Genomic DNA, 13,833 nt, shown 5'->3' with positions numbered 1-13,833 from the left:
TTCCTGTATAACTTATTTGTGTATATTTTTGATAGATTTTTGTTCCAATGAATGAGGATAACATGCACTGGTACCTGCTTGTAATTGATATAGAAAAAAGACACCTAATATTATTGGATTCTAAACCATGCGTCTCAAGCAGAACCAGGGGCCGTCGTTGTGCTAAGCTAATGGTAGTGTTGCAAAATTTCTAATAGGCGGAAATAGAGTCTAAATTGCTTGAACAGACACCAGAGTTGACACCTGAGTTAAATTTTACTTTGATTACAGGCACTGTTTATTGAGGAGATGCTTGATGACTCCACATTCTATGCTAACCAAACAACACACAGACCAATCATTTCAGAGTATCCTCTAATACACCATGCAGAAATTGGCGAGCAGAACGATGACTCGTAAGAAACCTTACAAGTTATTATTGATTGTTGAGTTCTGAATTACTGAGATGCATCAAAGAATTTGCTAACGTGTGATGAATACGTTTTCCTTCTGCACAAGTAAAATAGACCGCTAACATATTTATTGACGTTGTAATAGTGCTATACATTGCTTTTCCGGCCAGCCTTGGTTACGGAAGATAATATTTTTTTACAGTTCTATTTCGTCTGCTATGATTTTTTTTCCTTAGAAATTAAGTTGGTTATAGACTTCAATAAACTTTTTTTACATATACAAGGAATGATTGTGGAGTTTGGGTGACAACCTGGATGAGGGAGTGCCAATGGAGGAGTAACTACAATATTAAGGTAGTTATAAAATAAAATTGGTTTCATGGTTTCATATATTATATCAAAATTTTAATCTAACCTATGCGTCTGAATTCTTTTGTTTTCTCTCCTAGGTAAATGATAGCACTAGATTACGGCTGGCTATTGATCTGGTCATGAATCCGTTCAATTTGAATCCCAGGAAGTCCTTGAGGCAGCAAAGAAATACTACAACGAAATAGCTAAAAAGGAAGAGCGATTGGTTAAGGGGTTAGGAAGTATGCTCTGAGTTATTTATACCTAAGGCATTAAAATAATTGTGTCCATTGCATAGACTTTAAATACTATAATGCTTGCAATAAGTTATTCTGGTTATGTTATTTTAAGTACGTTCTGTTAATTTTTGATTGACGTTTTGTGTTGCGCTTACTGATTGGGAAAAAGCTACTGGGTCGTAAAAAATATGATTATGTTATTTGAAGTACTTTATGTTAATTTATGAATGGAACAGCACATTGTGATATGTTAATAAAGAAAGGTTTGCATGATTTCCTATATTTTGTCAAACAATATAGTAAACATGATTTCAATAATTTACCTAAATATGAACACGATATTAAACTTATTATATTTTTTAATTTTATTATGTACAACCTTCGTTATGTTTATTCATCTAGTGATACGTATACCAATGAATGGTTATTAAACTACATTTACCTTTACCAAAACAGGAGTAATACAATTCAAATAGAGTTTATTATGTGTATTTATTATTTAGTTTAGATTTACGAAAAGGTTTGATTAGTGATAAGGTTTGAATCCTAATGGATGGCTTCAATATATCCCTTCAACTTCATTTCCAACCGGTGTGACGTCTGGTTTTACCCTCTTTAAAAGTAAAACTTGACTTCCTAGAGAAAATTATTTGACAACACCATTGTTAACCCTCTCCTAATTCACTCACCGCGCCAATCAACTTCAGAGACTAGTCACTAAAATTAGCAAACAAAGATGGAGCCAGAATTCCGGTAAGCAAATAACTAATTTTTTCTTTTTGTTAACTATTTTTTCCACACACATGACCATCTGTCCTTGCATGGTTTGTTCTTTTTAACATTGATTACTTCTCAAGTTTCGGTTATGTCCTTCCATGGTTTCTTATTCTTAACAATACTGACTTTTCAACATTTGGTTTGTGGTGGCTACCGGCTAGTTACGTCAGTGCCTTAAGGAACGTGAGAAGATGCCCTGACCAGACTTTCGTCCTAAACCTATTCCCAACAGATGTAAGCTTACTTTCGGCGCCGCAGACGCCACTTCTCTTTACGTTTTTTTATCTAATTTTTTTCAAAATCTGTTTAACATCTAATTTTGTTTCTCTGACTATAGGAAGATGTAAGGATTCCACAGCACATCGTACGACACTTTTCGTTCTTCACAACCACTGATCTGTACTTAATAGACAGACAAGACAAGTGTCTCCATATCCACCCAAATAGAGACGGTGATAACTACTGGATCAACGCAGCCGACATGGGGAGGATAAGATCTCTCCATCGACCAACTCCACGGCTTATGCTGGAACTCAGTTACGTAGGTTGGGGTATCTTCCACATGCTTGCATGGGACCATACTCGTTCGGTAGAAATGCCCAGAGCCGTTGATGAGATATATGCCTCCAACGTATTGCCGGACCAAATCAAACACTGGCTGGCGGACAGATGCAACGTACACTTCAACAAGGATGAACAGGTGGCTGCATTTGAGACCGAAAGGTTATTACGCCGGCAGCATCGGAGGCAAGAAGGTTCACCACCGTGTTCTCACGAGTCAAGGTAACAATAACTTGTTTACTTAGGAAAGTAAGTCGACATACTTTATTATATTCATTGTTGTATAATAAATTTTCCAAAATTACTGCAGGTTCAACCGCCGTCAACAGGGGGGAGGTGCAGCGGCAGTACCTAATAGTAGGGCAAATGCAGGACCTAGTAGGAGGTATGGTAGAAATTCGCCATCTGACTCTTCCGACTCGTCTGTGGACCAGATAGTACCATCATCGTAGGACAAAAGAAGAATTATTAATTTGTTTAAGGTTTATTGGTGAAATAATGTTTTGTAGTAGTGTTTCGGTAGCCATGTCTGTATGTACATGTTGACTTTTGTGGAAATCTTCCATTAGTATTCTGTGTAATAGCTTTGATTTTCTGATTATGGTGTTTGACTTTGTTATTTTGATCATTTATATACATCTATGGGTTTATTTTTGATCAAGTCTCATACAAGTCTCACAACATCTATGGGTTTTTTTATTCCGGTCATTATTTGTAAGAAAATTTGGTGACAACGATTTTTTTATCGTGTGGAAAACTTGAATGTTGTTTACCTGTGGCTGCATGGATGATGGTGTCGCAATGGTTGCTGGTAACATCCTAATTAGGTATTGGAATTACTTAATGCTGAATCTGTGGAAATGATTAATTTGGGAGTAACATGGTTTTCTTTAGGATGAGGGGTTGTAATGTTGTGATAAGGCAAACAAAATTGGAAATCAAGTATCCAGAATAGTGAGTATATCAGCAAATTAAAACTTAATAGGGAATATTTGCGGCTGCTTCTAATTTCAAACTAGAAAAACGAAAAATCAAAGATAATATTGGAGTATGTTGGAATTCCAACTGAATTTATTTACTAGGGTAGGCAAAAACTTGGGAAGACGAGTCAAATTTAATGGTACTAAACACCTAGTTCAAACAGGTTAGGATAACACCGGTAAATACAATATTCTGCCTCATCAATTCTCGTTGGATGCTGCATCTCACACAATTAATAAGTTAGACTAATTTAGGTTCATTACTTAAAAGAGAGCAACAGACTTCAACAATTCAAAAACTACAAAGTAAACACAACCGAAAACCAAGATTACGAAACGCGCGTCTAGTAAAATGGCTAAATTCCAACTTCCCTTGCCGATTATTCCGGATGAACTGCTACAAGAAATCTTCCTGCGTAGTAGTGCCAAAGCTGTAGGGAGATGTATGTGCTTGAATAAATTCTGGCACCGACAGCTACGCCAACCAGAGACATGCATACACCACATGCGAAGGCAGAAAGTATTAGATCAACATGTTTTGTTTCATGTTGGATACTCACTACTGTTAATGGGTTCAGATTCACTATATATAGTGAATGCTGCTTCTGGAGAAGAAGTGAATGTTCAGCATCCTTTCGGAGTTGGCATCCATGGGTGGTTCCGCATTGTGGGAGTGTCAAACGGGAACATATGTTTCAAGTTCTCCCGTGAACAAGACGACACAAGACTTTTGGTATGGAATCCGACAACACAATGCTCTAGAGAAATTTCCGACCCCCACAGGGACCACGGTAGATCGTTTTTCCCAGTATATGGTTTCGGTCATGTTCCAAACTCAGATGCATACACAGTCATACATATGTGCAAAAGGGACATAGCTGATGCCTACGTTTTTTTCTCTAGATATTGTTCAAGGCGTTCTACATGGTTTCACTGCGTTGATTGTCTCCCTGGTGTAGAAAAAATTGACCCTAACTCTGTTTTTAATAATGGTCACGCGTATTGGATAACTGGTACAGGAGATAGCTATGCTACACCCAAGTCTATTTTATGTTACAGTGTTGAAGATGAATCATTTAGCGAGGTGTCTATCCCTGTAGGTGCAATATATACCGTTCACAATTTACTAACCCACAAGGAAAAACTTGCACTCCTCGCTCATACACACAACGAATTTGGGTATGTCGCAGCAATTTGGCACTTGAATGAAGAAGCGGATGGAAACAGAATATTAGAGCAGTACTGCAGGTTTGCGAGTCGAAGTATCAGAGAAAATCCAATACTATTCGTGGATGATAACCTACTTTTGTTGGTGAACAATTCAAAGGAAAGAGAGTTACTCGTCAATTACAGGTACAGAGAGCTTGTGTTGACAGAATATGACATCGAACATGGCACTAGAAATCTATTGGTGAGGAGAGCATGGCGATACCCAGAAACGCCACACCCGATCACAGTAAGGTCTACACTCAAGTATTTTGCAGGGATGTTTCCTGTCTAGAAATAATTGACATTTAGATATACTCCGACTACATGTATTGTGGAACTTGGTTGAAACTCTTTGTTTAGTATTCCGGTTGATGTTAATTATGTTTTTTTTTTTTTTGTTAATGGAATCCCTAGAACTGTTATGACAATGGTTAATTCCTAGTGTTTTTTCTATCAGTCTGTCTTTACAATTGTATGTTTTACATTTTTTTAAAAGAGCCAAAATTAAGAGAAATGGTTGCATAACAACCTCAATCTATCTAATTCGATGTGTCGTGTAGTCTACCTCATGTACAGGAGATTTATAATGGTGTTATTTTGTTTCTAACCATCCTAGTATAGGGATTATGTGAGAAATAACAGTTAACCTACTAACAATTTACGCAAATATTCAATCAAGAAATGCTATTCCAAATAACATTGATCAAATTAACGGTTAACACACACATGAATGGAATAAATAGTTACCTGGAAAAACTTGGTTTCCTTTTAAAATTCTGGAGAGAGTTGGGCTTAACAGGTTTCAAGCCAGTTGCTGCATTAATCCTGACTTGAATTATCCACTAATTGTTTTTGTAGCTGGCCCAAGTTGATAGATAGCCCACTTTACTTTTAGATATACTTGAACTACCAAAAAATAAACATCTTTCCAGGTTAGTTGACCGAGCCCAATCCCAAGTATGACAGAAAGACTAAATATTCAGTTAACTAAAGTAACCAACCCTGGGGAAAAAAAAATTTCTATGACCTTTGATCATATACTATGTTACACCTTAATACCTAACCAGAACTGATCTGGGATAATCGTGAATCGAGACAATTCGACCTATAATTCGACCAAAGTTTTCCTATGTAACACGATTCGACCAAAAAAGACGACATATAAACGGACATATAAACGGGCAATGTTACAAGAGAAACTCACATGATGGCCCTGGGTTTTAGGAGAACAGTTGTATACACCACTGCTTTGTTGGACGATGACAGAACCTAGCCCAGTGCACGGAAAAACCTGCAATAAGCCATATACTCGTTGAATATTACTTTATAAGAAGAAAAAATGAGCAACCCAGTACATGGTAACCTGGTAATACCTGCAATAAGCCATTAGCACTCCATGAACAAACTCCAGCTTGCACTCTACCTCCACGGCCACGTCGCTGAAATGATCAACCCATTAGCACTCGTTCATTTACTTTAGATTATAGAGTAATAGGAATTCAATCAAGTGCATGAAGGGGTGAATAAAGTCAAACAATTTGAGCAAACAAAGGATTCAGCAATAATGGGAAGTTATGGTAATTTAAAAAGTCAGATCTTTCAATTGGAGTATTATACATCATGTGCAAGGGTATAAAGATGATGATCTACAACTTCAATACCTAATGAGATGAAGCCTTTAAAACCCAATATGTTAACAGACAGGCTAGCTTATTTCAAGCATCATAGCTTGCTGAACAATTTATGTGTATTAGAACAAAGCAGTGGCCATTCATCATGATCAAATAAACTACAAGTGTTAAGATTTATTTAGGTTCAAGGGATTAGGAATTTCGAAACATATGCAAGAAATTTTCTGAAAGGAAAGCAATTAAACTTGACCAACAAGTTGCAATTCAACAAATTTCCAAAGCCTAACATAACATTCTAGTTTACTTTCAGCTTCTTCATTCTATCACAACTTAAAATTTATGCTGCACACTAGTATATAAGAAGAAAAACAGATCTTGTCAATTATCTATTGTGATGGCCGCATGATTTGTCATGGAAGTCACCAAATCATCGGTGTATATTGTCATGCCCTTCTCCTTCCTACTCTTACAGAATTTCCGAAGATTGAGTTATAACATGACTGCAATCTCAAGCATTCGTTTCACTAATAAAAAGGTTGCTATTTTCTGGTATTCAGTCTGACTTACTACAACGTATTAGCCTTCATACGCTATTGAAATTAGTAGGGAACTTTGGTAACTAAGTCACAAAAATAGATACCATAAAACATATACGTATCTATGGGTAAAACAAAAACACGTAACTAGAAACATAAACAAATTCCAACCATATTGCACAAGTCAAATGGACGTCTTCGACAATTTTTTGCTTTTAAAGCTTCAAACGTTTGTGTCTCTACATTCTAGTAGCAATTTTCAGCAAAGAAGGAAATTATTCTTAAGTTTCTGAACCTAATCGAGGTGCTTCGGGTTCTGGTTTGCAGCTAATCAATAGACGTTGTTGATGAAGCCTCCATGTCTCTTGCAGCTGCTTCTCTAGCCTTTTTCCTCAACTCTGCTTCTCTACTTTTCTTGTTCAGCAGCTTCTCTAGTTTTGCTATTCTTTCCTCCACATGGTCTATCAAGTTATCCATTCCCAAATGTTTTCCAACATCACTCTGCTTCCCGTCACCCGATCCCCTTGTAGCCTCCCCCGCTCTGACCCTAACAATGTGGTCATCAACCCAGAGAAAGAACTTGCAATGTGCTTCTGTCACCTACAACGAATAGAACACAATTAATGTAAGGGGTTACAAAATACTCCAATTCAATCTAATTCATGTACGTCACTGTAATTAATCCCTAGATTCTACATCTACAAAATCCTTTCAAATTTTAGCATCCATTTTTAATATCAGATCAGGTACCAAGTCAATTCTTGTCACAATCATGATTTTTAATCTAGGTAGATCTATTTTGAATAAATCAACTTTTTCTCAATTCTCAGTCATTCATCAAAATTAACCAGCACCAATATCAAATCATATACAAAATCAACCCAATTTAACATCAAATCAATAACAAAGTCAAATCATTTTCATAACCAATAGGCATGCAATTCCCAACAATTCAAAATCACATCCACAACAACTTGAGCAGGGTGGAGAATAACCAAAATATAGAGTCTAAAGCTCCATTCCAGAAAATTCAAATTTTAATCAAATTTTAGCATAATCTTAGTTCTCATACATAAAGAATTGCGTGGTTACCTTTAATAATGGGCATCCAAAAAATAACCTATTTGGGTTGGTGTCTGTCTTCGACATATAACTGATGGCATATTTTTCACAGAAGCATTTTGGGGCCACACCATCTATTACATCCTGAGGTTGCAGCGAACTTGAGGTTGCATTTCCAGATCTCAGTTCCTGTTGTCCACCGGCTCCCCCTATGCCTCGTCTCGTGTTTGAGGAGCATGCATCACTGGCCATCGATCTGATTAACATTTAACACCACCATGGAAAACTATCATCATCTATTGCATTCGAAATTGAATCAATCTTCTTCGATGAACGGTGATTACAGAAAGTGATTAACAGAACAAATCATGCAAATTGGCTAAAAAAACAAAAAAACAAACGAATGATCTAGATGAAGAAGCAGTAGGGCTTACAAGGGTTTTCCGAGAGCGTTCTGCACGTGGGTCGCCGGAACCTTGCTAACAAGGGGATGACTTACGTTCTTCGAAGGTAAATCACAGAAAATGACACCCGCGTAACCCTGGACGAAGACGCAGAAGGCAGGGTCTTCCACGGGGTTAGGAAAAAACTGTCCCTAACGATGACTGACCTTGAAATCAGAGGAACGAGGTAGAAAAAGAGGTTATGGACATTACAGCGGTATTTAGGGAATGTTTTGCGAGTGGGTCGTCGGAAAAATCAAACGCTTAAGTTAAGGGGAGGGTAGAAGAAGCACTGAGGTAGATGAAGGAGCTGTGGATACTACAGGAGTATCTGGGGAAGGTTTTAGGAGTGGGTCGCCGGAAAAATCAAACCCATCACCCACATGAAGGGTAGAGAAGAAGAAGAAGTGAGATCGTAGAAGGGTAAAGGAAGCAGTGAGGTTGAAGAATGAAGCAGTTCTTTTGAAGTGTCTTTTGAGAGGTAGAAGAAGAAGCTGTACACATTGAAATGGTATTTGGGGAAGGTTTTGATTTGTATGGTATTTGGGGAGAGATTTGTAAAATCAACTATTTGCGTATTGCATCAAGTATAAATACGTTACGGGGTATAATGTAAATAATATAAAATACAATGTAGTGTGAAAACATTTAATGCATCAATTAATGAAAGGTTGAAAATTTTTTTGATCAATGGCTGAGATGAAGACACATGTGCAAGAGTAACTTACCCACAAAATTGCCATGAATTTGAAAGAAATCACCTTTAATTTGTCCATGAATTCACGTTAATGTAATTTTTTTTTTTTTGCATTAAGAATACATTCTCCCTTCCTTACCGAGGCCTAAGGGACAAATGAAGAGGGAGGGATAGTAAAAGCTAAAACTTATGATCTTTGAACACTCACACGCACATGACACGATATAGGACATGCGAATATACAAATTTTAAAATTTTATAAGATACAAGTAATCAATTATACGTCATATATATAAAATATGAAGTATTTTTTAGTTAAATTGTAGTGATAATTTGATATTTGGTTGGCATTAAAATATAAATTAATTTTTTAATTATATAAAATATTTAAAAATTTTATTTTAATAAATAATAATATATACTATTTCTAAATTTATTTTAAAATACATATTATTATATTAAGAATAAAGTTAGACATGCTAATACTTTATAGTATGTAGGTGTGTCCAAATATATTTGAAAAAGATTTTTTTATTTTTTATTAAGATACAATTAGATACAATAATATTGTATTCGAAATGTATCCGACATGTGGACACGATAACTCAGTAAAATGTACTTGTTTTATAGGATAAAACTAAGGTCAATATTGGTTTATATATGGAAATCAATGGGCATGGGAAGAAAAAGAAGTCCAGGACAAAAGTGGCACAATCCAGGTCCATGTTAAGAAATAATGCTATTTGATTAATCTTTTTTCTTTGGACAGAATTTTTGTTGGCCTATTTTGTCTGGGCTAGAATATTGATTAGTCTGAGTGTGTCAAATGAAAAAACAATTGGTGTGAGAGGCTCGTATAATTTCTCTGTATTTTTGTTGCTGTTTTATATTTGTTTTATATTTATTTGTGGGTATGATATAGTCTAGTCTGTGCGTGATGGAGTAAGAAACTTGACTTTTTTTTTTTAATTTTCTTCTTGTAATTATACTCACTAAAATATGCCATAAAGAAGTAAAATATACTACAAAATATAATTACAAGTATAAACAAATATTCAGTCACCAAAAATTAAGGACCATTCATAAAGAAGTAAAACAAGACTAGTCCGTTTCAGAAGTAACAGAAATTACTTTTTTTTATTTTTAAATTATAAAAAGTTACAATATGTGTGTTTAACACTATTTTTAAAAAAAATTTTAACTTTTCGAAAAGTTAATTAACAATTTTTTTAAGAAGTAAATATATGACTTCTCTACTTTTCGATAAGTTATTCTACCACTTCTTTACAAAAAATATTTGCTAGAAGCATTGGCCTTCCACCATCATTCTCACGTAATGTTTCATCTGCTAGAAGTACGGGCCTCCATCACCATTTTTACGTAATAATTCATCTGTTAGAAGTATTGATCTTCCACTACCATTTTCAGATAATGTTCCATCTGAACAACCTGCATATATTCTTTCTAGGTATTTTTTTAATCATTTTATCGTTCTATTTTTATTATTAAATTTGTATTTAACTGTGGTATGACATTTTAGTATTAATTTTATTTTTTTACATGTGATTTTATTTTTATATAACTTGTTATTATTTTTTTAGTTAGTTATAGCAAGTTTTTGACCTCAATAAAGAAGAAGAAAGTTCTAATAGGAGTAAAAAATAAAAAACAGCAACAAAATATACATTAACACATATTTTATATTTAATTTTTATTTTTACCTACCATATCATTTCCAATATTAGTGATTAGGTTATGTAAAATCAACATTTAATATTGGAAAGTATTTGTTATTATAGTTATTTTAATATTCATTCTGTTGTGTAAAAAAAATTATATTTTTTAAGTTATTTATCCAAATGCTACAACTTTAAAATAAGTACTTTTATAACTAAAAATTTAAATATAAAATAATTTATTTATAATTTTCTATTAATAAAATTTCTTATACTTTAAGCTCTTCTTCTAAAAGAACTTATTTAAGTTATTTATCTAAATTAGACATATATATAAGTTATTTCTATATATAACTATTTCTGCCATTTTCAGTCATTAATAGTTTAATACAATATAAATGCAAATCATGACAATCAATATATGTCAAAGATTATTAAAAATGAAAACATTTTATTCCGACCCTTCAACAGCGTAATCCCAACTCTTCTCCATTATATTCTCCAAGTCATCGACGTAGGATTTGTGATTAACAACGATGCACTAGTTCAATTATGATGGAATGCTTTTGGAGAATAATCTAAATGCATTATTCCTATTATTTTAAAACTAAAATGAAAAAAGATATATTTAATTTGTAAAGAATATAACGTGATGATCAAGTTTATCAATTTCACCCAACCCGTCTCATATTTTCTCCATTCTCTTGCATGTATATATAGATTATCTGTTTCAAATTTTTCTTTAATTTTTTCCGATTAATTGTTGAAGTAAAAGCAAAAGATAAGCTATTAAATCGAAAGCTTATATTACTAACAAAAATAATTCAAAAGATAAAACCAATAAATAAGTCACGGAAAAAAAAGACAAAAATCTAAAAATAATTTTAATGTTGTTTTTTATGCAGATTTTCTTATTATATAGTAATTTAATTGTATTAATAAGTGTTAGTCGAAAATAATTTATTTTGAAAAAGAGAGCATTTGAAGAGCTAATGAGCATATATGTTCGAGTAAGAGTTTGTCGTGACCAGTCAACAAGCTGATCAATATATTGAATTGAAGGATCAAAGGTCTTAGGGTTGCTTAGCAAAAAAAAAAAAACGAGAACGGTTACCTATAGATTAATGAACGTGGGAGTTACACTTCAATTTGATTGGTTGTCGATTTTTATAAATAGAATAAGGCTCGAAGGCACATAGGTTGAAACTTTGCTTATTATTCATGCACACTCACATTCCAGCGAATTTCTGAGTCTGCTTTGAGTCAATTTTCCTTCCACTTGTTTTTTACTTTTTATTTACATTTTCTGCAAGCTTTACTTCTTCACGTAGGTTTATTTTTCAAGCAACATTTAAGATTCCTATTCAATTTACATTCCAGTATTTTTATTATATTTCCATTTCGAAAGTCCTTTGTTCCAATCGAAAGTATTTTACTGCTTTATTTAAATTTAATGCAAACCATTTCAAATTCTGCCAATTTATTTTCAAAGCCTTTATTTACTGTTTTCAGATTTCCTTAAGTTTTTGTCCGAACGAAAGGTCTTTGATGCACTTTAAAAAACTGGTACTCCCAAAGAGAAGTAGGTTTCATTCCCAAACCGTTAGATATCGAACCATTTTTTGATTTGTTTAAAATCGACAAAACAATAAGAAAATTAAATTGGAAATATTCTTCATATCAAACAATATACATTGTGATTTTTTCATATTATTATTGTTACCTGTTAATTACTATAGATTAAGATTAAGAGTAACAATTAAAATCTTTTTTGGAGTACTAGATATATATTATTTTATAAATAATACTTGTATTATTACATTTATTTATATTAGCTCCCCAATCCCCATAGTCAAGCATGCATATTGGAAAATTTGTACATTTGAAGACCTTAACAACGTATTTGCTGGGATTAATTGATAGAGTGGACAGTTTTTTCACAATAGAAGATGAAAAATCTTTATTTTACTAAATACATTTTTCTATCAAAACTTTTCAACGACAGAAGAGAAGAATCATGCATGTACATTATATACTCTCACAATTTTGTTTGCAATATCATGTATATATGACCAATAAATCTGTTATGTGAGAAGTTTGTTAATGTTGCAAGTGTGAGAAGTGTTGAAGTTAGTCCCACATCAAAGAAAGCAAGGAAGAGTGAGGAGTTTATAAGTTGAGAGACCCATTAACTTGACATTTTAAGGTTTTGAGTTGGATGTGGTGTCTTCTCATCTTATATTATCTCACTTAATTCCTTCTCGAAATCTCCTTGGTGGTCGAGACAAAGACTTCTGGAATTTTTATTTGCAAAAGTGATACTGACTCCTTTAATTGTTGCAATCATAGAGGTTCAATGTATGCTTTGAAAATACTAATAATAATACAAATTGCTTTGAATCTTCATGGCTAGAAAATTTTTTATGTATGCTTTTGGTAATGAGCCACTAAAGTTATTGCATGATATGACAAAAATAATTAACCTGGAAAATATATTTTTGGATTTCAAATTGCCAATGGAACCATACATCTTATTGCCTCTTAAGACCAGAATTTTCAAATTCGATAGATTTTGGAGCCAATTGGGAAATGTATCTTCAAATTGCTTATTGCCAAGATTTAAATCCAGAAGATACATAGAATTGGCAAAGATTTCAGCAATAAACCTTTGAACTGGTTGCCATTGAGATCTAGTGTAAGATGTGATTTCACCACTTATTATGTGCCCTCAGAACTGATTATTTGATAAATCCAAAGTTCTCAAAGACGTTAAGGATAAAATTGATGACAAAATTGTCCCATTTAGTAAGTTACCATTGCAGTATAATTTGGTTAGATTAGAACAATCCAATAGAGGGAGTTGAGTTAAGGTAAACAATGAAGATGACAACTTCTTTTCAAAATTGTTATCCCCAATAGAAAGAATTCTCAAGTTGGTTAGCTTATCAACCACATTTGGAAGTTGAGCCCTAAGCTTATTCCTTGAAAGATCCAAATAAACAAGATGCTCAAGATTTGACAGAAATGATGGCAACTTCTATTATGTTTTTTTCTTTCTTTTTTTTTTCTTTCTCTCTCATTCATTATTGTTAATGGTGAAGACGCGCTGAAGACAAAAGTGCAGCATGGGAAGTTTGGAAACTACGTGAAAACAATGTTATTTGATTAGTTAGTGATGAGAATAATGAACAATTGAGAAAGAAAGTGGAAAAACAAGTGCATGCAAAGTCAACAAAGTAGAACCCACTACGTGTAGAAGAATTGTCCATTTACTTTTTG

General features: G+C 33.6%; 1 protein-coding gene across 1 annotated transcript; it reads left to right on the top strand.

Annotated features, from left to right (window-relative positions):
* Positions 1-3,652: 3,652 nt before the first annotated feature.
* Positions 3,653-4,801, top strand: LOC112765752 (F-box/kelch-repeat protein At3g06240-like). The gene has a single exon (XM_025811607.1). It carries the CDS (start codon positions 3,653-3,655, stop codon positions 4,799-4,801), a length of 1,149 nt encoding a protein of 382 aa, XP_025667392.1.
* Positions 4,802-13,833: the final 9,032 nt, after the last annotated feature.

Source organism: Arachis hypogaea, chromosome 17, assembly GCF_003086295.3.
Source record: "Arachis hypogaea cultivar Tifrunner chromosome 17, arahy.Tifrunner.gnm2.J5K5, whole genome shotgun sequence".
Classification (NCBI taxonomy): domain Eukaryota; kingdom Viridiplantae; phylum Streptophyta; class Magnoliopsida; order Fabales; family Fabaceae; genus Arachis; species Arachis hypogaea.
Note: the sequence above shows the minus strand (reverse complement) of the source record. Positions and strands in the feature narration are given on the sequence as shown.

Excerpts from the sequence above, each read along its gene's own strand:
- LOC112765752 (XM_025811607.1), top strand. The coding sequence starts at position 3,653 with ATGGCTAAATTCCAACTTCCCTTGCCGATTATTCCGGATGAACTGCTA.